The 24,825-nt window shown below is 40.1% G+C and overlaps 1 protein-coding gene across 11 annotated transcripts in view; it reads left to right on the top strand.

The window, feature by feature from the left end:
• Window positions 1-24,825, top strand: part of FMN1 (formin 1) — a 498,278-nt gene that overhangs the window by 440,563 nt on the left and 32,890 nt on the right. For all 11 annotated transcript variants that reach the window (XM_025295965.3, XM_044925241.2, XM_025295966.3 and 8 more), the window contains 2 exons: window positions 14,783-14,834; window positions 19,800-19,949. In XM_025295965.3, the coding sequence (XP_025151750.3) occupies window positions 14,783-14,834; window positions 19,800-19,949 (202 nt within the window). The remainder of the gene's footprint in view (window positions 1-14,782; window positions 14,835-19,799; window positions 19,950-24,825) is intronic.

The raw sequence follows: 24,825 nt of genomic DNA, 5'->3' as shown, positions 1-24,825 counted from the left end.
GGACATGGAACAACAGATTGGTTCCAAATAGGAAAAGGAATACGTCAAGGCTGTATATTGTCATCCTATTTATTTAACTTCTATGCAGAGTACATCATGAGAAACGCTGGACTGGAAGAAACACAAGCTGGAATCAAGATTGCTGGGAGAAATATCAATAACCTCAGATATGCAGATGACGCCACCCTTATGGCAGAAAGTGAAGAGGAACTCAAAAGCCTCTTGATGAAAGTGAAAGTGGAGAGTGAAAAAGTTGGCTTAAAGCTCAACATTCAGAAAACGAAGATCATGGCATCCGGTCCCATCACTTCATGGGAAATAGATGGGGAAACAGTGTCAGACTTTATTTTTCTGGGCTCCAAAATCACTGCTGATGGTGACTGCAGCCATGAAATTAAAAGACGCTTACTCCTTGGAAGGAAGGTTATGACCAACCTAGATAGCATATTCAAAAGCAGAGACATTCCTTTGCCAACAGAGGTTCGTCTAGTCAAGGCTATGGTTTTTCCTGTGGTCATGTATGGATGTGAGAGTTGGACTGTGAAGAAAGCTGAGCACCGAAGAATTGATGCTTTTGAACTGTGGTGTTGGAGAAGACTCTTGAGAGTCCCTTGGACTGCAAGGAGATACAACCAGTCCATTCTGAAGGAGATCAGCCCTGAGATTTCTTTGGAAGGAATTATGCTAAAGCTGAAACTCCATTACTTTGGCCACCTCATGTGAAGAGTTGACTCATTGGAAAAGACTCTGATGCTGGGAGGGATTGGGGGCAGGAGAAGGGGACGACAGAGGATGAGATGGCTGGATGGCATCACTGACTCGATGGACATGAGTCTGAGTGAACTCTGGGAGTTGGTGATGGACAGGGAGGCCTGGTGTGCTGTGATTCATGGGGTCGCAAAGAGTCGGACACGACTGAGCGACTGATCTGATCTGATCTGATCTAATGGGAAACAGGATTTATGTATAATTATTTTCTTAGATAAGAATCATATTATATACATGGTTAAGTATCCATGAAAAAATAAGAACAACAACAAAAAAAAATCCTTACAATAGACTCGTCACTTCTTTTAATGTTGATAAGTTAAAGGTATTGTATGGTCCCAGAAGATGAGATAACATGGAGAATTTCAGATCATGTTGAGAATGCAACCACCTGTCTCCCATTAATGTTAATGAGCCTCTCACAGATCATTCTAAAATTTTACCCCATGGTCTGTTTTAAAATATCAAGAGTCAGGAAATTTAGAGTGAAAGCTAAAATTTCATCTTGGCACTTCCTCTCTGAGGTATATATTCCTATAGAAAATGTACAATACAGTGCAGCCCCAATATACCTTGGTATTTGAAAATTCTGGAGAAAAACATTGCCTACCATCTTGGGAAGCAGCAGGGGGCACTGGAAAGTATATTGGATTATGAATCAAGAAACTTGGATTCTGCCACTATCAGCATGACCCAGGAAAGTAACTTTATCAACTCAGGTATCCATTTTCTCACTTCTATAAAATTAAATTGTTGGAGTAGGTTATATCTAGGTTGTAGGTGATACTGTCTTATCAGCTTTCTCAAGTAATTGCATCAGCATCACACTGAAACAAAAAAATTGCTGTGTACAGATAGTTTACAGTCTTTAGGGACTTCACTAGACTACAGAGAAGTGGAGGAGAAAAGATAGTAGAATATTAGCAGCTAATTAAATGGTTGCCTTTAAAAATAACAAGCAGAATTCCTTCTAAAGTCTAAAGTTGAGTATTGTGTCAATATTGTGAGTGATGAAAGTCTTACCTATTGGGGCAAAATCTCATCTAAGATGGATATATATTGAAAAAAATATATCATAAAGCTTTCACAGTGAGTTGACTCATGAATTGTGGATAAATTTATTTCATTTAGATCTCGGTGATACTCATAACCTGATTAATTCCTAGAATTGTAAATGGATAAAATGTTTACTATTACAATAGTTACTAGAGAAAAAAAAACAGATACATAATCTGATGAACACGTAGATTTACATTGTGGTTTTTGTGGTCTGTTAAACTGTACTCATTACCAATACAAATAAGTATTAGAGTCATCATAGAATATAAAATAGTAGTATAATTCTTATATAACCAGGGAGATTTTTCTAATTCAAATTCTTACTCCAGTATGATATTTTATGAGGTATTTGAATATTATATTGCCTGGGTTTAGAAATATTAAAATGTAAATGACTTAAAATCATGAGTCATCTGTAATCTTGAGTTCATCAAGACTGTCTCTTTTCCAACCATTGATGAGAGAATTAAGCCCTGTTGACCTAAAAGGGCACCATTGTGTGTAATGAATTTGCATATCCCTATGCCACCACCACATTCATCTAGAACATTTTCCTGATGTGCACAAGAGATGAGGGATGGGGAGGGACTGAGAAAATAGCCTCCCAAATCATTTTCTACGTTCTGCAGTTCAAATGAAGAACCTTGGTTGAGAAAGGCCCCAGGTACCCGAGGAGTTACATGAAAGCCCTATTTTGCTTTCCTTTGTCCCCCATAAAGATATTCAGATTTAGTTGTAAAGGCAACTGAAAATGGCAGATCAAAATGATGAAGAAGATGAGATCTGGCAAGTCTAATTGAACACAAGAGGACCCAGCTCAAACATAAGCCTGAGGGTTAGACGAGATGATTTTTCACACTCCTTTTATCTGGGTCCCTTTGATTTTATGACCCTCCAGACCTCTTCAATGCCTTCTTTTCCAGTGTGTTTCACTTGGTACTTTCATCAAAAGCCTGAATTTCCTAGTCAGCTTTAGCCTTAGATAGGTGACCTAGAAATCAAATTATACCCATATATTGAGAGCCTTCATACCATGCCTTTGCACAGCTCATACCAGATTATACAGAAAATCTTCTAAATGATCTCTTAGGCACTTCAACTTTACCAACCAACAGGACCTTTGCAAATGTAAACTGTGACAGCCCCAAAATGATTCTTTTAGTTTAATCACAGCCAAGAAAACTAATAAAATAGGAAGACGAAATGGGAGGGTATCATCCTCTGCGGGCAAGCATGCCAAAAGAAAAAATGCAAGGCTAAGACCGCTCCATAACTCAGTGATTCTATATATTTATATTTTCCCCTCTTTCATAAATGTTAAGAAGTTATCCCTCTTTTCCAGTGTCAGTGTGCTGTTGCTGTCTCTGTGGGTGAAAAAGCATTCTTTTCTCCTAGAAAGTACACGATGGGCTGATTTTCTAAGAAATGAAAAATGACTGCTGTGCTCACGTCAGATGGATACCACATGAAGTGGAGTGCGGTCCCTTTGTTTCCTTATTAGCATCACCAGCTCCTCTATTTGTAGAGCTGTAATAAAAACAGCTTCTTTACTGTGTGTCCTGTCGGTTTATACCAACCATGTCAGGTCCATAAACCATGGTATATTAAAGTGTAATAGACTGTGTAAAGAATACCAAGGAAGATATTCCAACCTCTATCCCTTTCCCTCATTTCACAGTTTACTGCCTCCCAGATGGGCATCCATAAATATGACTTAATTATGTTTGGCATAAAACTCCCACTTTCTTTGAAGAGTGCCCTCCTCCTCTTGCCACTTGTAGTGCATGAATGCAACCCTCTTGAGGATAAAACTTTGGATATTTCAGTTATCTAGATGATGAATGTTCTTAGTCTATTTTTGGAAGTGTCATTTTCTTTATAAAACCTTTACATTTTTTGTAATTACTATATTCAAAAAATTCAGTCCAATATAAATGAAACTCAAAGAGTTAATGTTTTTTGTGCCTGTGATGTATCAATCTAAATAATGGATCAGTCTAAAACAGGATTTAACAGGATGATAAATAGTCCTCTCTTACCCTTGGATTCTATTGAACTCTTCTCTTTTGCTGCAAAAAGAAAATGGAAGATTTGAAATTGCTGTGCCAGGGAATGGGATGTGGTCCCGCAGTGGAGAGACAGTGAGCAGGGAGTGTATTCTGTTCGCATGGGCTCCTTGCTCTCAGATAAGTGAAGTACCTCCTAGGTAGTTGAGAGGAACACTATGAAATAGCTTAGGTCACTGTCCTGAAGAAGCACGGAGTCTGAGAGAGTAAGCAGACTGCCAGCCAAGGACCCCAGTACCGTGACCCACATATGTGAACACAGTGCTGTTAGAGCTCCACAGAAAGAGCGTTCAACCGCTCCACGGAGGAGAGGCCTACTTGGAGGGCTCCACAGTCAAGGTCATTTTAAAGCTTGGTTTTTGAAGAGAGAAAAAGACACTTATAGTGGGCGTGTTTGGGAGGGAGAAAGGCAGGAGAAGGAGGCATTCAAATCAGAGGAAACAGTTTTCCCAGCACTACTAATTGAAGAGTCTATCTTTTCTCCATTGTATGTTCTTGCCTTCTTGGTCATAGATTAATTGACCATAAGTGCATGAGTTTATTTCTGGGCTCTCAATCCAGTACCATTGATCTTTGTAGACTCAGAGATCAGTATGTGCCGGTATCATACTATTGTGTGTATCATAGTATTGTCTGAAGTCAGAAAGCATGATTCCTTCAGCTCTGTTCTTCCTTCTCAAGATTATTTTGGCTGTTTGGGGCCTTTTTTATTTCCATACAAATTTTAAAATTATTTGTTCTAGTGCTGTGGAAAATACCCTTCATATTTTGACAGGGATTGCATTAAATCTGTAGATTACCTTGAATAGTATGTTCATTTTAACAATATTCTTTCAGTTCAAGAACATGGTATATCTTTCCCCATCTGTTTGTGTCATCTTCAATTTCTTTCATCATGTCTTAACAGTTTTCAGAGTACATATCTTTACACCTTTGGGTAGGTTTATTCCTAGATATTTTACTATTTTAGATGTGATTGTAAATTAGAATTATTTCCTTAACTTCTCTTACTCATCGCTATATATAAAAGAATGAAATTAGTACATTTTCTCTCACCATATTAAAAAATAAATGTAAGACCAGAAACCATAAAACTCCTAGGTAGAACTTTTTAAAATATAAATCACAGCAATGTTTTTTGATCTGTCTCCCAAAGCAAAGGAAATAAAAGCAAAATTTAAAAATAGGACCTCATTAAACTTTACAGCTTTTGCACAGCAAAGGAGACCATCAACAACAAAAAACGGCAGCATCAGCTTTGTGAGTAAAGTGGGAAAACAGGTTTGAGCAGAGGATACCTGAATGTGGGTTTGATCTCTGGGTTTAGAGGATCCCCTGGAGTGGGACATGGCACCCCACTTCCCACTCACTCCAGTATTCGCACCTGGAAAATTCCATGGGCAGAGGAGCCTGGTGGGCTGTAGTCCATGGGGCTGCAAAGAGTTGGACGTGACTAAGCACCTGAGCACACCTGATCTGATGTGAAAATGACGTCAAGGAAAATTAACATCTACTGAGAATGGTTGTTAACGTTCTCAAGCGAAAAAACACTTTGCTTGAAATTGTGTACTATTCATCCCAATGTCAAAGAGCTGGAGTGGTGACTGCTAGCATTTGCTTCTAGCCAATCAGCAATAAATGGCAGCCATCCACGGGTGCCTGGCGTGTGTTAGTCACTGTGTTCATCTCTCACATTCAGCGTGTCCAATACTCGCAACCACCTTGCAAGATCTTATCATTCTAATTTTATGAGCAAGGTTCAGTGCAGTCAGCTGACTTCCCCAAGGTCTCTCCATTAATAAGTGGCAGAGCAGAAATTCAAGCCAAGTCCACCTAACACAAAGCCCAAGCGCTCTCCACTCTACCACACCTGTATTTAACTTCGTCAAAGCAGCCATCCAGCTGAAAGCTTGGACCCCCAGCAGCCTCTGCATGGCATTGAGTCATTGAAGATCTGACTGCAATGATTCCGATTCAACCAAGAACTGTGCTCTTTTCATGTAGCCTTCATAACTGTGTGGGAGGTAGGAGGTAGGTCATTATTTCTAGAGGAGGAATCTGGAATACAGGATATGTGCATCTTGTCCATGACATTACATGGCAGAGCTGGGCTTGAAACTTGACCTTTAAGTAGCTTGAGTTCTGATTTGCATTCCTTGGGCCTGCAACCAGTGAATAGAAAGGATCATTTCTGCTTCGGTTGGTCGACCACAGTACTTATGAATTTCAGAATCGTTATCGTGCGGCGACTTTATGAAAACTAATGAAACAATGGCCATCCAATGAACCAGGAAACAAAATGCCAAGGCATTAAATATTTACACAAACACAAATGGCCTTTATTCAGTAAAGGCTGCACTAAATAAAATCCACAAAATTATCTCTTAAATAAAAAACTTCCAAAGAAGCTGTGTTGCTTTCTCTCTGGGACATAGAGTTACATAAGAAATAAATATCATTCTTTAAGGGAGAAAATTAAAACATAAGAAAAGCAACACAGTTCTAACTGTGATAGAGAAGTTATAGGATGCTGTAGGCAGGTCACCAAGCAAAAACCACTACACTCTCTCCTGGCCCCTCCATTAAATTACCATCATCACAGTGTATACCTGGTCTTGATAAGGAACTTTGGAAGACAGAATTGATGGTAAGCAAAATGTCTCATTTTCAGTACTCTGGTTTGTTTTTATTATTGCTTTTATTATCCTAAGTTGTGAGACTGTTATCATTCTAAGCAGTTGTTTTAGTCCCTTGATTTGAAAAATAATTTGTTGAGACAATGAGACAACTTTTTGCAAAAGCGAAGAGAAGAGAAAAAAGGATGGTCAGGGATGCCTGTTATTTCTCTGCCTCCCCTAGTGCTGTATCAGTATCTGACAGTGTCTCCAAACTTACTCTTCTGGAAGCCTACCCACCTTCCTCTTAGCTACGTGCATTCATGCATGCTCAGTCATGTCCGACTCTTTGCGACTCCATGAACTGTAGCCCACAAAGCTCCTTTGTCCGTGGGATTTTCCAGGCTAGAATACTGGAGTGGGTTGCTGTTTTCTACAGGGGATCTTCATGACCCAGGGATCAAACCTGCATCTCCTGAATTGGCAGGTGGATTCTTTACCACTGAGCCACCAGGGAAACCCCCTCTCCCATAGCTATTACCAAATTAAACTGAAAAAGAAGCATATTTATGCTCTATCCATGGAATTGTACAGTAGAAAACTAAGGAAATTTCGCACCTGGATTCAGGACCACTGCTCGTCTTATTTGTAGGATAAGGACAGTTTCTGTCTAATATGTGCCATCTTCAATTTAAACTTTGTCTCTCCCTTTTTGTGTGGGGTACCTCTGTGCCATGCTGTGGCTGCCTGCTAAGTTGCTAAGTTGCTTCAGTCGTGTCTGACTCCTAGCGACCCCATGGACTGCAGCTTACCAGGCTTCTCCGTCCATGGGATTTTCCAGGCAAGAGTACTGGAGTGGGGTGCCATTGAGTAACCCAGGTAGGGAACTATCCATGGGGAACTATAGGGAACAATCCATGCTCTGGAAGTTTTTTCTTTTTTTTTTTTTTTTGCCAACTCTCATCAAAAATTACTTACACTGCTTCTTACTCTCTCAGGTTTAATTGTCTGTCTTCCCCAGAAAGAAAGTTCTATAGGATATTTGTCTGCTTTCTTCACTGAGGGGTGCCATGCACCTAAAACAGAGTCTGGCAAATGGAATGAAAGAACAGACTCACCTATGTCTTGATGTCTGTAGCTACCAGAGCTTACAGAGGCAGATACGGCCAACAGGAATGTGCTCTTTGTCCTACAGACTGTCAGAAAAAATGTTTTTAAATTTGGGAACATATGTTTAAAAATCCTAGCTTCTCTGGAAAAGGTGGAGGAGGATGGAATAGCAGTGGTCAGTGCCTTGAAGGGGCCTGGCCTTCCCATTTCTCTCCCACTCTCTGCTGACTTTCTTGCACTGAGACTGTCAGTTCTAGTATTGAGAAGCTAGAGATAGAATTTGGAATAGTATGATTCTTACACCTGGCCTACAATTACCTTATTTGTTGGTGATGTTGGAAGTTGAATTTGTGACTCCTGTCTTTAAACATTTTCCTTCTGCTGCTGCTGCTAAGTCGCTTCAGTCGTGTCCGACTCTGTGCGACCCCAGAGATGGCAGCCCACCAGGCTCCGCCATCCCTGGGATTCTCCAGGCAAGAACACTGGAGTGGGTTGCCATTTCCTTCTCCAATGCATGGAAGTGAAAAGTGAAAGTGAAGTCACTCAGTTGTGCCGACTCCCAGCGACCCCAGGGACTGCAGCCTACCAGGCTTCTCTGTCCATGGGATTTTCCAGGCAAGAGTGCTGGAGTGGGTTGCCATTGTCTTCTCCTGGGTAATGTCATTTTTGTTTTATTCAGAACATTGAGGACTTAAAATGTATAATGACATGGTTGGAAATTTCACACATCGTGGCAGGAGAAATACTTTAGGCTGGTGGAACTTCAGGGTCACACCAGGGAAGTGGCTGCCTTTTCTGTCTGAACAGTGGCCCTTGACTTAAGAAAGCTTGAGATCTCTAGGTTCTTCTACTTTTCTTGAAGGCTCTCATCCCCACAACCCTCAGAGGTTCTGCAGTATGCATTGCCACTTAGCAATACCTCTTTTTACATTTGGATACTGGGTTGTTTTTGTTTTTTTTTTTTTCCCAAATAACTATATTCATAGAGCTCTTGCACAGTCTTCATCTCATGCTTAATTCAGTTTGGAAAGGGTATTTCTCGTGACTCAGTTTATATGCAGCAATGGGGTTGACCACAGTCTACTTAGCACAGAGTGGAAGTAGCCAGTTAGAAACAGCTAGTGACAGAGAACAGCACCCGTAAGCTCCAGGAAGATCACTCAGGCCTCAAAGGAATTTTCCCCCTTATTTGGTCATGTACATAATTAATAATCCTTGGATAAGAACAAACCACTAGTCGATTTCATATTTGGGGGAACTTGGTAGCCTAGGAGAGATGCAAGCCACTTCTCTGAGTCTGATTGGCTAAGAACTCAACTAATTCACAGAGATTCCTGCTTGAAGAACTAGAGAAATCATAGCACAAAAAAATGGCAATGACTGTGACTTTACCTAAAATGATGTAGCTATCTAAATCATTTTAATGTAAAAAGATTTTGTTGATTCATTTTGATATTTGGCAAAACTAACACAATTATGTAAAGTTTAAAAATAAAAAAAAAAAAAAGATTTTGTTGAAATTTACTGAACTTAGAGCTACTAGTATCCAGTTTTAGCCTGACATTCTTCTTTAGCCTGTGTTCATATTCTGAATATAAAGTCTCATGTTCAGGAAACTTAGTATCTGTCTATTTAAGCAACTATTGTCAAGTATATACATTTTTAGCTAATTTATTTAACATGTAGACACTTTTCCACCTTTAAGGCCAGATGAAGGGGCTGCTCTCCTGAAGCTTACATTCAATGTTGTGTAATAAATGAGTAAACGGATAGTCTGTCGGGTAGATAGAGGCTCTAAGGAAAAGAGGCGGGGCATGTGTGGCAAAGGATAATCTTTAATGTGGCAGGATCAGAGAAAGTGATATTTGAGCTGAGACCTACTGCAGAGAGGGAGCCAATCACACAGGAGCTGCGGGCAGTGTCCTCCAGGGAGGAGGAAAGGCAGGTGCAGTGGTCCCCAGTCCACACACTCAGTGTGCTCCTTCAGTGATCCTACCAGCTAGGCTGGAAAGGAACAAGCATGAGAAGGAGGAGATGACATCACAGGGGAGCCAGGGGGCAGGCTGGCAGGACCTCTGGGCCATTGTAAAGGCTTCAGAGGCTTTGTCAGGAGAGATGGCAAGCTGTTTTGGTCAGGGAAATAAATTAATAAATTTACATTGATTAAGTGAATAATGATGAGATGCTAATAATACCTGTCCTGTAATTTATCAAGCATATCTTAGGTGCTAAGGGCTTTACATGTATTACCTCATTTAATCTTTATCACATCTGTGTGATGATAGTCTCTGTGGCTATGCTCATGGTACAGATCAGGCCATAACTACACAGTTCATCATGAGTGACTTGTCCAGTCACACAGGTAGTAAATGGCAGAGTTAGGTTTATTAAACAGCCTAGCTATTTAATATCCTTTGAAATATCTTAGCTATTAAAATCTTTTAATATCCTTTTAAATATCCTAGCTTTTAAAATCCTTTAATACCTTTCATGAGGTATCACAACATAGCTCATTATGATTGGTTTTCTTTTCTCATTCATTTTAACATCATAAGCATTAAATGAAAAGATTCTTTTTCAAGTTGAAGTATAGTTGATTTACAATGTTGTGTTTCTGCTCTACATCATCCTGATTCAGGTATACATACGTATACATTCTTTTTTTTATTCTTTTCCATTATGTTATCACAGGATATTGAGTCTAGTTCCTGAGGCTACATAGTAGAATCTTGTTATTTATTCATTCTGTTGTATAGATACTAGTTTGCATCTGCTAACCCCAATCAAGATTGCCAGGAGAAACAATCAATAACCTCAGATACATAGATGACACCACCATTATGGCAGAAAGTGAAGAACTAAAGAGCCTCTTGATGAAAGTGAAAGAGGAGAATCAAAAAGTTGGCTTAAAACCCAACATTCAGAAAACTAAGATCATGGCATCTGGTCCCATCACTTTATGGCAAATAGATGGGGAAACAATGGAAACAGTGACAGACTTTATTTTTGGGGCTCCAAAATCACTGCAGATGGTGACTGCAGCCATGAAATTAAAAGACCCTTGCTCCTTGGAAGAAAAGCTATGACCAACCTAGACAGCATATTAAAAAGCAGAGACATAAGTTTACCAACAAAGGTTTATCTAGTCAAAACTATGGTTTTTCCAGTGGTCATGTGTGGATGTGAGAGTTGGACTATAAAGAAAGCTGAGCATGAAAGAATTGGTGCTTTTGAACTGTGGTGTTGAAGAAGACTCTTGAGAGTCCCTTGGACTGCAAGGAGATCAAACCAGTCCATCCTAAAGGAAATCAGTCCTGAATATTCATTGGGAGTACTGATGCTGAAGCTGAAACTCCAATCCTTTGGCCTCCTGATGTGAAGAACTGACTCATTGGAAAAGACCCTGATGCTGGGAAAGATTGAAGGCAGGAGGAGATGGGGATGACAGGATGAGATGGTTGGATGGCATCACAGACTCAATGGACATGAGTTTGAGCAAGCTCTTGGAATTGGTGATGGACAGGGAAGCCTGGCGTGCTGCAGTTCATGGGGTCGAAAAGAGTCAGACACGACTGAGCAACTGAACTGAACCCCAAACTCACCCTCCACCATCCTCATCCCCAGCTCCCCCTTGGCAACCACATGCCTGTTGTCTATGCCTGTGAATCTGTTTCTGTTTCATAGATAAGGTCATTTGTGTCATATTTTAGATTCCACATATAAGTGATACCATATGATGTTTGTCTTTCTCTGAGTTTACTTCACTTAGTATGATAATCTCTAGATCCATCCATGTTGCTGAAAATGGCATTATTTCATTCCTTTTTATGGCTGAGTAGTATTCCATTGTATATATGTACCACATCTTCTTCATGCATTCATCTGTGAATGGACATTTGTTTCCATGCTCTGGCTACTGTGAATAGTGCTGCTATGAACACAGAGATGCATGTTTCTTTTTGAATTATAGTTTTGTGTGGATACATGCCCATGAGTGGGATTGCTGGATCACATGGCAACTCTGTTTGTAGTTTTTTGAGGAACCTCTGTACAGTTTTCCATAGTGGCTGTACCAACGTATAGTTCCACCAACAGTGTAGAAGGGTTCCCTTTTCTCCACACCCTTCTAGCACTTGTTATGTTTAAACTTTTTAATGAGGGCCATTCTGACCAGTGTCAGGTAGTTTTGATCTTTGATCTCATTGCAGTTTTGATCTTTTCACGTGCCTGCTGGCCATCTGTATGTCTTCTTTGTAGAAATGTCCGTTTAGGTCTTCTTCACTTTTTTAATTAGGTTACTTGTTTTGTGTTGCTGAATTGAATGAACTGTTTGTATATTTTGGAAATTAAGCTCTTGTTGGTCACATCTTCTGCAAACATTCTCTCCAATTTCATAGGTTGTCTTTTCATTTTCTTTATGGTTTCCTTTGCTGTGCAAAAAAGCTTGCCAGTTAGATTAGGTCCTATTTGTTTCTTTTTGCTTTTATTTTTATTGCTTTGGGAGGCTGACCTAAGAAAACACTGGTACAATTTATGGCAGAGAATGTTTGGCCTGTGTTCTCTTCTAGGAATTTTATGGTATCATGTCTTATATTTAAGTCTTTAAGCCATTTTGAGTTTATTTTTGTGCATGGTGTGAAGGTGTGTTCTAACTTCATTGATTTATATGCAGCTGTCCAATTTTCCCAACACCACTTGCTAAAGAGACTTCCTGTCCATTGTATACTCTTGCCCCCTTTGTCACAGACTAATTGACCATAGGTACATGGGTTTATTTCAGCCTGTCTATTCTGTTCCATTGATATGTCTGCTTTTGTGCCAGTACCATGCTGTTTCGATTACCATAGCTTTGTAGTAGTGACTGAAGTCTGGGAGCGTTATGCCTCCCACTTTGTTCTTTTTCCTCAGGATTACTTTGGCAATTCTGGGTCTAAAGACCCCTGTATAAATTTTAAGATTATTTATTCTAGCTCTGTGAAAAATGTCATGGGAAATTTGATAGGGACCATGGACTGGAAGAAACAAAAACGAATCAAGATTGCCGGGAGAAATATCAATAACCTTAGATATGCAGATGACACCACCCTTATGGCAGAAAGTGAAGAGGAACTCAAAAGCCTCTTGATGAAAGTGAAAGTGGAGGGTGAAAATGTTGGCTTAAAGCTCAACATTCAGAAAACGAAGATCATGGCATCCGGTCCCACCACTTCATGGGAAATAGATGGGGAAACAGTGGAAACAGTGTCAGACTTTATTTTTCTGGGCTCCAAAATCACTGCAGATGGTGACTGCAGCCATGAAATTAAAAGACGCTTACTCCTTGGAAGGAAAGTTATGACCAACCTAGATAGCATGTTCAAAAGCAGAGACATTACTTTGCCAACAAAGGTTCATCTAGTCAAGGCTATGGTTTTTCCTGTGGTCATGTATGGATGTGAGAGTTGGACTGTGAAGAAGGCTGAGCACCGAAGAATTGATGGTTTTGAATTGTGGTGTTGGAGAAGACTCTTGAGAGTCCCTTGGACTGCAAGGAGATCCAACCAGTCCATTCTGAAGGAGATCAGCCCTGGGATTTCTTTGGAAGGAATGATGCTAAAGCTGAAACTCCATTACTTTGGCCACCTCATGTGAAGAGTTGACTCATTGGAAAAGACTCTGATGCTGGGAGGGATTGGGGGCAGGAGGAGAAGGGGACGACAGAGGATGAGATGGCTGGATGGCATCACTGACTTGATGGACGTGAGTCTGAGTGAACTCCAGGAGTTGGTGATGGACAGGGAGGCCTGGCGTGCTGTGATTCATGGGGTCGCAAAGAGTCGGACACGACTGAGCGACTGATCTGATCTGATCTGATATTAAATGTGTAGATTGCTTTGGGTAGTATGGCCATTTAACAATATTAATTTTTCCAATCCAAGAGTATGGCATATCTAAATGAAAGAAATCTTAAGGCTTGTAGAGATTGTCTTGATGATTTTTCTAGACATATTTGAAGTGCTGGTGCACTGGGATGACCCAGAGGGATGGAATGGGGAGGGAGGAGGGTTCAGGATGGGGAACACATGTATACCTGTGGCGGATTCATTTTGATATTTGGCAAAACTAATACAGTTATGTAAAGTTTAAAAATAAAAAAAATTAAAAAAAAAAGAGTTGTATTATCATATATGACAGTATTATCTTCTGATTAAAGAGAAAATATATAAAAGAGCCACTCCAAAATGAAACCTCCCAGTTTCCCTGTGGCCCTTCGGAACATGGGTTCTTTTATATATAAATACAATAGGTTTTTGTTGGTTATCCATTTTATTTTATTTTATTTTATTTTATTTTATAACACCAAGAACATTTTGTACTGGGGTATAGCCAGTTAACAATGTGATAGTTTCAGGTGAACAGTGAAGGGACTCAGCCATACATATACATATACATACATCCATTCTCCCACAAACCCCCTCCATCCAGGCTGGCACATAACATTGAGCGGAGTTCTGTGTGCTATACAACAGTTTTTTGTTGGTTGTCCATTTTAAATATAGGAGTATGTATGTGACCTTCCCAAAAGTTCTTAATCTGTAAATTCAGAATTCGATCTCAGTATCATTTATTTCTTTAGTAATCATAAGTATTTTTTTCCAATGCATTTAAAACATTATTCTAAGAAAAGAGACCATAGGCGTCCTTAGACCATGCGTATAGAGACAGCGTATGCAATGTTTCCGGTGAATTCCTTTGAATTTGAGCAGAACTGCTACAAATGGTACTGAGTTATGTTGTTTTGAGGGAGTGGGGTTGCTGAGCACATGCCAAAGGGTCACAAAGAGGCCAGCTGTAGCTTGGATGACCACATGTTCCAATCTGGCCAAGATCATTCCACTTTAAGCCTTTGTTCAGCATAATTAACAATATCACCCCTTTCAAAAGTATTCCAGAAAGAAAAATGCATTATATTTATGGTCGCCATTAGCCATAGCTGTTAACAAGAAAGCAGTGACAGCGGACATAGAGAATTGAGTACAATCACCAGGACATGTCGCAGGGGCTGCCAACCCCTGAATTTGGACTTATTTTGATAATAACTGGATGTAATCGAAGTCAGATTACACAAAGGATATATGATGGAAGAAAATGCTGTTCTAATTCATAATTAATTCTCTTTCACAGCCAAAAAGGAACATAAAATGGAAGAAGGTCACTTGGAGAATGCACAGAAAAGGTGAGCAGCTCTGACTGGCCTCGAGCCTCTCTTTGATCATCCATTCTTTTTTTTATTATTATCAAGAACATTCACACTGCTATGCAACCATCAACACCAGCCTTCTCCAGAACTTTTTCATCTTCTCCAAGGGCAGACTCTGTACTCATTAAACCATAACTCCCCCATTCTCCTTCTTTCAGCCTGGCAATTACCATCCTACTTCCTGTCTCTGTGACTTTGACTTCTCTAGGTACCTCATGTAAGCGGAATCGTACAGAACTTTTCCTTTTATGACTGGGTGATTTCACTTAGCATAATGAATGATTAGCCATTCTTTCGACTGCCTCCCTGCCGCCCCCCCCACCCCCCGCCCCATGAAGACTGTGCGTCCAGAAGCAGTTGGAGTCTAAGGAGAGCTGGAGTGAAAAACTCCAGGAATAGCCCTTGGGAATAGTTTTCCTTGAGAATCAGGGAATCTTCCAGAAGTGACCCACCTGCCTCACGAGGTCTGACACTATTTCCATCTGTTTGCCTCTCCCCCGTTACTCTGCTCCTAAAGACTCCATGGATGATGGGAACAACGGGACCCTTCTTAGTAGTACAACTAGATAAACCAATTATTACAGGTACCTAAGAGACGTACGTTTCTCCTCAGGTTCTGGAGGATGTGGTAAACAGGGGGCAACTGGAGAGTAGGGACTCATCTCTCTTTGTGCCCAGAAAACTCCCCAGCAGTTGGGAAAGAGACCTCAGAGGTCTTCTATTCAAGCTCTACCTACTGCAGACCTCTTCTGTGTGCTTGTTTCTCTTAATAGGCACCCAAGTGAAACTCTCCACCTCACCTGTGAGAGCTCAGTAACGATCGGCTGTGGTGTCTTAGAGCCCCTCGCTTTACGGTGGTTTTTCTTTTTGGCAGTTGACCGGCAGTAGTCAGCTTGGCCCTCTCCCACTCTTAGGAAGGTGAGGGGGAATACACTTAGGCTTTCTTATACTCAGAGCTGAAAAAACTGAGATAAATTTTGCTGGGACCCATTCTAAAAAGTACCAGAGAATTATATAAGAGATAAGGACAGGAAACAGTATATAAGGTAAAATGAACTTTACAAATGTGTGAGGAGAAGAGTTCACTAAATGCAAGTGAACAAGCTCTAGAAATGAACCCTTTTCCTCCTGTTTCAGCACAATTTCTGAGAGTTCTGAGAGTCAGTCAGTAGTGCTGTTTCTGCTCTGCATTGACAAATGCCGACATCTTGCCCTTCTTCCCACTTAAGTGCCAATAAAATTAAAATGCAGATAAAGGCAAGGTGAAGGCTAATCTCACGATTTTCTAAGTGCAGACATGTTCTTGAATCATGATTATCATCTTTGCATGATAATTTTACCAACTAAGATGATCACATGGTTCTGTTTATAGATTTTTAGATTGTGCCCCTTTATTGGCTTTATCCCCTAAGTATTATATATATTTTACGTTACCCCTGTATTAAGCTTCCCTTCATCAGCATGTCAAGCTGGTGTGTCTGCGTTATATAAATATCCCACAAGCATAAAAAAAGACCATTCACAAGAGCACATGGGTATCAGGCCAAACAAAATTTCACTTTCCAAGGTGGATGTCAAATATCTAATCCTCTTCAAGATTCTCGCTCCAGGAAAAGGGGGCCCTTGTGAGAGGGGCTGATGTTGCTGCTGTGCATTAGCTATGCTGAGGGGGGTCATAAATTTTGGTTGTCAGCGTTTTCCGTGACTTTGTGGTGAAGGTAGTCTAGCTTTCATGTCATACATGAAATATGTTAGATCCCATCTTTAATGTAGAAACCACAGTTGTTTGGTTACACTCTTGAAGGAGGTTGGTGGTCAGTGTTGCAACATTCGTGTGAGATTTAGGAAATTCTTATGTTGTATTCTCAAGAGAAACAATTTACTCTGAGGCTAAGGAATATTTGCTTTTCCTCAGCATTTTCTGAAGGCATGCATGAGGGGCAATAAGCAGATATGTTCCACCCTGGCATCTCAATGCTGCAAAAGAAAAACCATTAGCTTTGCTACAGGCTCTTTGATAGAATCATTGTCTGAACTCTCAAAATGTTTATCTGAGTCAGAAAAGATGGAAATCAGACAAGGAGTTACAGCAGAGAGAAAAAGAATCAGGTAGCAATTGAGAGTGGAGTAGAGAGGTTTTATAGAACCTAATATACAGTTAGAAACCTGTCTTTTAAAAGTTGAAAACTATGTTAGTTACCTGCTGAGAAACAAAAGAAAATTCCAATATTGTTGTCAAATAGCAACAGTTTTCATGCACAAATTACAGAAGGTTTTCAATAATCAGTCTTCTGTGAATCAGAATTGAGTTTGAAAGGAAGAGAGTTGTGTTTGGGGACGGGAGGGAATAGTCTAGACCTTATCAGATAGTTGTGGGTTCATATTCTAGCGTTTGGCTTTTCCTGGAACAAAGGGATCATGATGAAATCCAATAAGGCACACCCTCAGAGTGGCTTCGTCTTCGTTAAACTTGCCAAGTGCCAAAGCCAGGCCATCCTCTGCAACTCTGTTTGCGTTGGTTCTTCTGAAGAGGTTCACTTGCTTTCTTAATCACATAGGGGAAAAGCTGCTGAAATTCATTCTTTCCTTTAGTTTTCATCCTCTTTGAGGGTTAGCAAGTCAGGCTCCCCCGTCCCGGGGGAAAGGTGGTAAGGGTACATGGTTAGCTTCATTTCAGAGCTAGGAAAAGCAAGGCCCACAGGATGATGAAATGCTTTTCCCAAGCTCTGTAATAAGCCACCAAACAATGCTGTCATTCTCTGAAGCAGCATCATACTTGCAGTGTCTTGATCTCGCCATCTACACTCCAAAGAATGCCAGAGTTGGGGTTAAAGCACAGTGGTAACTGGAGTTTCTGTGCTCTTCACTATATCCTGCTGGAAAAGTAGGAAGATAATTTGTTCCTCTGAATACTAAGCATGAAAGACTTTCTCTTTTCTCTTCAGTGCACAAGTAAATATGTTTGTGTAGAAGGTCCGCATAAGGAAGAGAGAAAAATAATGATGTGTTCTGCTGGGGGTAATGCATGTTATGTGTCATACAGGCAGCAACTGTGTCAAAAGTGGAAACAAACTAAAACTTGACTGTTTTATTTCTTAAATGCATGTGTCAGTATGAACACCAGAAGGCTGGATAGAGCAGAAAACGCATTTCACTGAGATATGATTCTGTAGACCCAATTCTGCCAATGAATAAGGTCATTCAGTCTTTCTAGGTCTCTGTTTTCTCATCTGTAAGATGGAAACATTGGACAGACTGACCCAAAATCCCTTCCAGTTTTAAAGCCCTGTGACTCCATAAGAAATTCATGGACTGTTCCTTTAGGTTGCAGAACTCTCTCCGTACATATTTCCATGCTATAATACAATTGATGTAGTTTACATTTTGAATGAAATAAAAGTATATGCTGTAGAGTGTACATTGGGTTTTATCACTGTTTTGACTGCCGTAGAATTAGGAATCATGTCTGAGCAAAAGCGGACATTGCTCCTTTCTGGTTTTGCTCCGAAATATGTGTATTTGGAATTATAAGAGAGTCCCTTAAGAAATTACTGCAGTTATTGCCTTTCTCCACCTATGCACTTCTAGTCTTTTAATAACTGAGAGCCAAAATTCCCTGACCAGTAGTTTTAATTTGCATTAAAAACAGATTTATTATTTACAGAAGCACAAAGAATTTATGGGACTCAGAGCTGCAGTTCCAGCTTGGATCTCGCCTAATCATAGCCATGGAATCAATTAACAGTTCATCTGTGAAATGTGATAAAATCTTATGAGATACATATTGCCCAATAACTGAGAACGAGATGAAAGTATGCTCCATAATAGTAACGGGGCTTCAGGGTTTTACAGTCGTTGTTGAATAGAGTTCCATTAGAAACTCCGTATTCGGGATGGCCACAAGAAAAAAAAAAACAAAACACTGTGTCTGAACAGATGATAGAGCATTGAGTAATAAACCCTGGCCAGTCATTCTTGCTTTGATTAGTTTCCAACACCCTAGAAAAGGGGGCCATTTATTTAAGTGTTCTTGCTCATGGCAAATGAGCTTGTGGGGCTTGGAGTGGGTTGGGGGAAGGACCGAGTGCAGAGCTATAAATCGCTGCAAAGCCGGTGGCTCCTAGAAGGGCTGCCTGGGGGGCCTGGGTGGCCATCTGGGAACAAGCCTCCATGGGGTTGGGCAGAAGTTTCTTAGTGATATCTGGGAATCACCCTTATAAAACCTGGGTTCTTTTCCAACCCAGATTAGAGATCATTTTTAAGACCAAAAATGGTTTTTCCTCCAATCCTTGCTACATCCTCAATTATATGTATTTTTGTACGTTGGTGGTTTGTATTCTTATATCATGATAAGCTTTAAAATGTAGCCTTCTTGAAGATCATATAGTCGAAGTCTCTTATTTTACTCTCGAGAAAATTGAGAGTCAAGTGTTGAATGATTGACCCAAGACTACAAAACCAGCAAATGCCAGAATAAGGATAAAACAGTCTCTTTATCGTCCATGAAGCACTCAACAGATTGGGAATTCCCTGCAGGCTCTCTCACTGTCCACTGGTAGTATTACAGAACCAACATGGCATCAGTGTTCTATGTAATCCTTCAGCAGAACCCAAAGAGTGGGTAAATGACATGGATTTGAGATGAAGAACAAACCCCAAGTTTTTACCTATGTACACCCTGAAACTATTCATGCTGATTTTATGCAGATAAGATGTGTCCAAGAGTATCCCCAATCATGTTGAATTTCTTAGAAAATTGTCTTCAATACTTAGGCTTAGCATAAGCCACCGTGACTGCTAAGCCTGGGCTTCTGAGCTAGAAAAGATATGGGGGGTAGGGGGGGCGGCGAGGAGTTCTGAGTGTCTTCTCTCCTAATGGGTTTTGGCATTGACAGCTTCTCACCCTCCACCTCATAGTTTGTTATTCCTCTACATTTGCAGTTTTGAAACAACAGTAGGATATTTTGGGATGAAGCCAAAGTCTGGTGAGAAGGAGATCACACCCAACTACGTGTTTATGGTGTGGTACGAGTTCTGCAGTGACTTCAAGACTATCTGGAAACGGGAGAGTAAAAACATATCTAAAGAAAGGTAAGGTTCTAATAGACTGATTAACACTGGGAGTCCAGGAAACCACCTTCTCAACCCTAACGAAGCGTGTACATCTCACCCGTGTCAGTATTGCCTTTCAGATCAAGTGGACGTTAGGGAAGGATTATTGAGAGTTTATAAGGAAATGTGGGGGTGGGAGGGCTTGCTGTCCACACAGGCAGATACTCTCACGTGATCTGATAAGTTACACTTTCTTAACCCCTTCCAATTACTAGCTAGTAAATGAAAGGGGAGCTGTGCTAATTTGCAACAGATTGCTTCTCTGTGTATTTTCATGTCGGCCCAAGCTAAATGAGGCAGCCTTGCTGTTGCAGACAGTACAGACAAATAAAAGTGAATGCTTTTCCCATTAATATACTGAACTTGCATCAAAGGGAAGTCTCTGAGAGTCGGGCCACACTTAACACGGTGTGGAAGCCCCGCTCTGGATTTACAGCGCCACTTCTGACTCCCCGCATCCTGCTGAGGACATCAAACTGCGTGCCGCTCGCCTCATTGCAGCCTCCTGATTTTATTAGTTGGGGGTAGGAGGAAAACCTCAGCACTGAATATAGGGAGAGTGTGTGTGTTCGTTCTCCTTAGAGAAAGACTGCATTTGGCCCTGTTGATCAGGGAAAAAAAAAGCATTTCTGCTTGATCAGTGTTTTGATCAGGTTGCCACTGTTCTACAAAGGGTGTCATGGATTTAAACTTCAAACAGGTCTTGCTACTACTCCTGCAGAACAGATGTATGAGAGTGTCATTCAAAGTGAAGTTGGAGACAAAAATTCAACAAATGAAGGGAAGTGGTTTAATTGTAGCATCTATATCTCACTAAACATTGAGACCCTAAAGTCCAAATTTCAGTACTTTTGTTCTTTACTTTGGAATCAGAGAAAAGGTATATATAATATAGCTATACACATACAGACACACACACACAGTACACTAATATACTTTACCTTATAAAGCTACCTTAAAGGACTCATAATGTAAAGATTTCTTGACTCAGTTTTACTAAATCTATAAATATTTTCCCCAGGAATTTTTTCATATGTTTGCTTTCTAAGGAAGTCACAGAGCTTTAAAAATGTATCAACATGTCTTCTTCCCACCATACCTCTTTTGGAACATGGGAATTAAACCGAGTATATCCATTATAGAGTGAAAGCAGAAAACAGTTAAGTGACATTGTTAAGCAAATAGATTGTTGATAACAGCATGAAAAAAATCCTAAAAATCTTGACATCCAACCCAGCGTTCTCATCCTGCAATCTCTTGTTTAGCCCTTTAAGCTAAAATAAGCTTCTGCGGAATGCATTCTGTGTTTTGTGAGCCTCAGAGAAAAGTGGCAGAGGCAAGTTCTTCTGTCTCTAACGAGGTAGCAGCAGGCCAGTCAGCTTTCCACGTCCACACCCGAAGGCCAGGGAATTCCTTAGTGGGCCCTGAATGTCATGCTTTTGCTTGAGATTTTACATCTTAGATTTTAATCGTAGCCCTTAGTGAATTTATCCTTTTCGTTGGAGCCCTGAAAATAGTCCCAGAAAACCAGCAGAGAGGGTAATGAATCGCTTTTCATTTGAATAAACTGCTATTGAAATACTGAACCATGTTCCAAATGGAGTTTTTCCCTATCACAGAAGTTAGACCACACTCACTCTGAGCCTGTGGTGGTTCCAACTGCCCTTCAGAATGACCTGTCCTCCTAGTGATGGGCACTTGCTGTGCTGCTTCCTGGGTATAGCTGGTGAATTGCCCACTTCACACTCTGTAAACCAACACCTTTAAAGGGTCATGACTTCCCGGGACCCTTTCCAGATCTCATTTAGCAGTTTCAGGGGTTTCTTCATTCCAGCCGTGCTTTGTGAGATGGATCACCAAGGTTTCCAACCTAAAACAACATCTCTGATGGCTCATAAAATATTTGTGGAAGCAGCTTGTTTACAAAAATCATTTTATTAAGAAACCTTAGCACATTATATGTATTATTGCTCATCCAGTTTAAAACAAACTTGATAATAATCTGGAGTTTTCTCGTGAAATGAGGGATTTTTCAGTTGTTCTCTATATCTGCTAAGGGTTTTAGCTTTCAAACTATTGACATCACATTCATTATGGTGAAATAAGAGAACTAACTCAAATTCTTCTATTATAATCAAATGAGAAATAATATGCCTGCTTTAATGATGGGAAAAAATATGATTGCTCTAGTATTATATTTAATGATGTTTGATGTTATCATTTTTGTAGTACTTTTCCCAGAAATCCAATAAATCCTAACAACAGTAAATGTCAGGGGGCTTCCCTGGTGGCTTAGACAGTAAAAGATTCTGCCTACAATGCAGGAGACCCAGGTTCACTCCCTGAGTCAGGGAGATCCCCTGGAGAAGGAAATGGCAACCCACTCCAATATTCTTGCCCAGAGAATCCCATGGACAGAGAAGCCTGGCAGGCTGCAGTTCATGGGGCCACAAAGAGTCGGATATGACTGAGCAACTTATACTTTCACTTTCAGCATAACATAATATGAAAACATCCTCAAAAATTAAGTTCGTAACCAAATGAAAACTTGATAGCTTGTAATTATTAGGGGAAAAAACTATAGTTTGGGATCCAATAACTTCATCCTGCTTCATTTTCAGATGTGTTTGAAGGCCAACTAGAATCCCCAAAATCACTGGGAAAACCTAAGGATCAATAATAGTGTTTTCAAAGGGACAAACTCACTTCCAAATGAAATGGAAATTTTGAAAACGACTTTAGGCCACTTGAAGTCGATTTTAGGTGACAGACAATATTTGCTTCTTATTCTGCTTAACGTGGTCTCCTTGAATGCACATTAGTTTGATGTAAAACTGAATGATGCAACTCCATTGCAGGGTAACAAGACTCTTCATGAGACCCAGAACAATGTCTAAACACACAGACGACTGATTGAAACATTCAATATGCTTGTGCCTTACAAATGAATGATAAACCCTATTATTAAGCTGATGTCAGGACACAATTCGGTATTTTAGTAGAAGAGACAGTACTTAACTGGGGGTATGGTTTACCTGTAGATTTACTCTGTTGGTGGAAGAGCAAGCTACTATTATGATGGTATGAAAGTGAAGTCACTCAGTCGTGTCCCACTCTTTTTGACCCCATGGACTGTAGCCTACCAGGCTCCTCTGTCCATGGGATTTTCCAGGAGTGGATTGCCATTTCCTTCTCCAGGGGATCTTCCCAACCCAGGGATTGAACCCAGGTCTCCCTCGTTGTAGACAGACACTTGACCGTCTGAGCCACCAGGGAAGTCCTATAACGGCATTAAACTTTGCTTGTCATGAAAGCCATTATTAGGCCAAAATGGCAAGCTTCTAAGACTGGACACAAATTCAGAGTGCCCTGCTCCCTAGACCTCAGTCTGTGACCCACCCAGTCCTCATGCCGCCCAAGTACTAGAACTTACCCTCTAGTGAATTGTACCAGGCTCTGCTACCCTTCCTGAGTACTGGCAGTGCTCCATAGTATAAAAGATGACTTATGGATAGAGAGTTGAAAACCAGCATTTTTATGTGATTAGTCTGCTTTATGATCTTGGGCCAGTCATTTATTGCCTGGGGGACCCAAATATCACATTTGTAAAAGGTATATATTGGGATGAGGCAGGAACTAAATGCTTACTAAGATCTTTTCTGGTTTGAAATCTCTATGAATCAAGAAACTATCTTTTTGTAATATTCTGAGAAACTGTGCATTTTCTTTCTGAGATAATGTCCCTTACCTTTGTTCCTGAGCTCACAGGGGACTAGACCAAAATACATTTCAAGCCAAGGTCTGGTGGTGAGTTGGGGAGAGCTTTGGAGACAGGCAGAATTTCCACTGTCCTCTTGGCCTTAGTAACTGTCAACAGCTACTTTGGCTCATACCCTTTGTTCCTCCCCTAAAATACTAAGGTTGGTCTTGAAGACCACATTTTTTTCATTAAAAGTACACACACACAAAATTTTCCTCTGCTTATCTGCATCCAACATTACATTTGCTGGTTTATGAAAGTTCATCAAGATTTTTATTCTCAGAAGCAGCTTTGGTTCAATTTTACTTTTTCATTCACTTTTTTTTTTTTCTTTATTTATTTATTTATTTATTTATTTTATTTTATTTTTTTTTATTTTTAAACTTTACATAACTGTATTAGTTTTGCCAAATATCAAAATGAATCTGCCACAGGTATACATGTGTTCCCTTTTGCATTTGTGTCTCTTGACATGCAAACATTCAATGAATTTTTGTAACACACATTTCTTCCACTTATTAAATCAATGGGTTATTTGAACCATATGCGTAGTGGCAAGGAGGTAACTTAATTTTTGCTGCTATCTCCATTGACTATTCTTTACTCACTTTCTGCTTTTTTGCTTTTTTCCTGTTTAATTACTCTGGCATATACAACTCTTCCTTATGAAATTTCCCACTCTCTAGGATATGTTAAGACTGCTCCCCACATATGCCCACACATGCATACATAGAGGCCACAAACCACTGCTATCCACAAAATGAGCTATGAATTTGCAAAAGGTAAAGAAGTCCCAGGGGAGTCATGACTCCAGGAATAAAGTCTTGACAAATAATTCAACCCTGAGCCAAGGCAAACTTTGAAAGTACCATTTAAAAACCCATAATGGCTGAGTAATGAGTGAATAAGGAGTTTGGTAAATTTTATATGAAATGCAAATAAGACATTTTGTTATATACATAACTATAATTTACACCAGGGGGGAATGGACTGTTAGTTGGGGTGTTTTAAGTTCAGCTAAATAACAACAGAGTTTTTGTTTTAAGTGTACTAGTTGCAGCAATTATGGTTAATTATGCAACTGCCATACCCTTG

The sequence above is a fragment of the Bubalus bubalis genome, chromosome 11, assembly GCF_019923935.1.
Source record: "Bubalus bubalis isolate 160015118507 breed Murrah chromosome 11, NDDB_SH_1, whole genome shotgun sequence".
Taxonomy (NCBI): Eukaryota; Metazoa; Chordata; class Mammalia; order Artiodactyla; family Bovidae; genus Bubalus; species Bubalus bubalis.
Note: the sequence above shows the minus strand (reverse complement) of the source record. Positions and strands in the feature narration are given on the sequence as shown.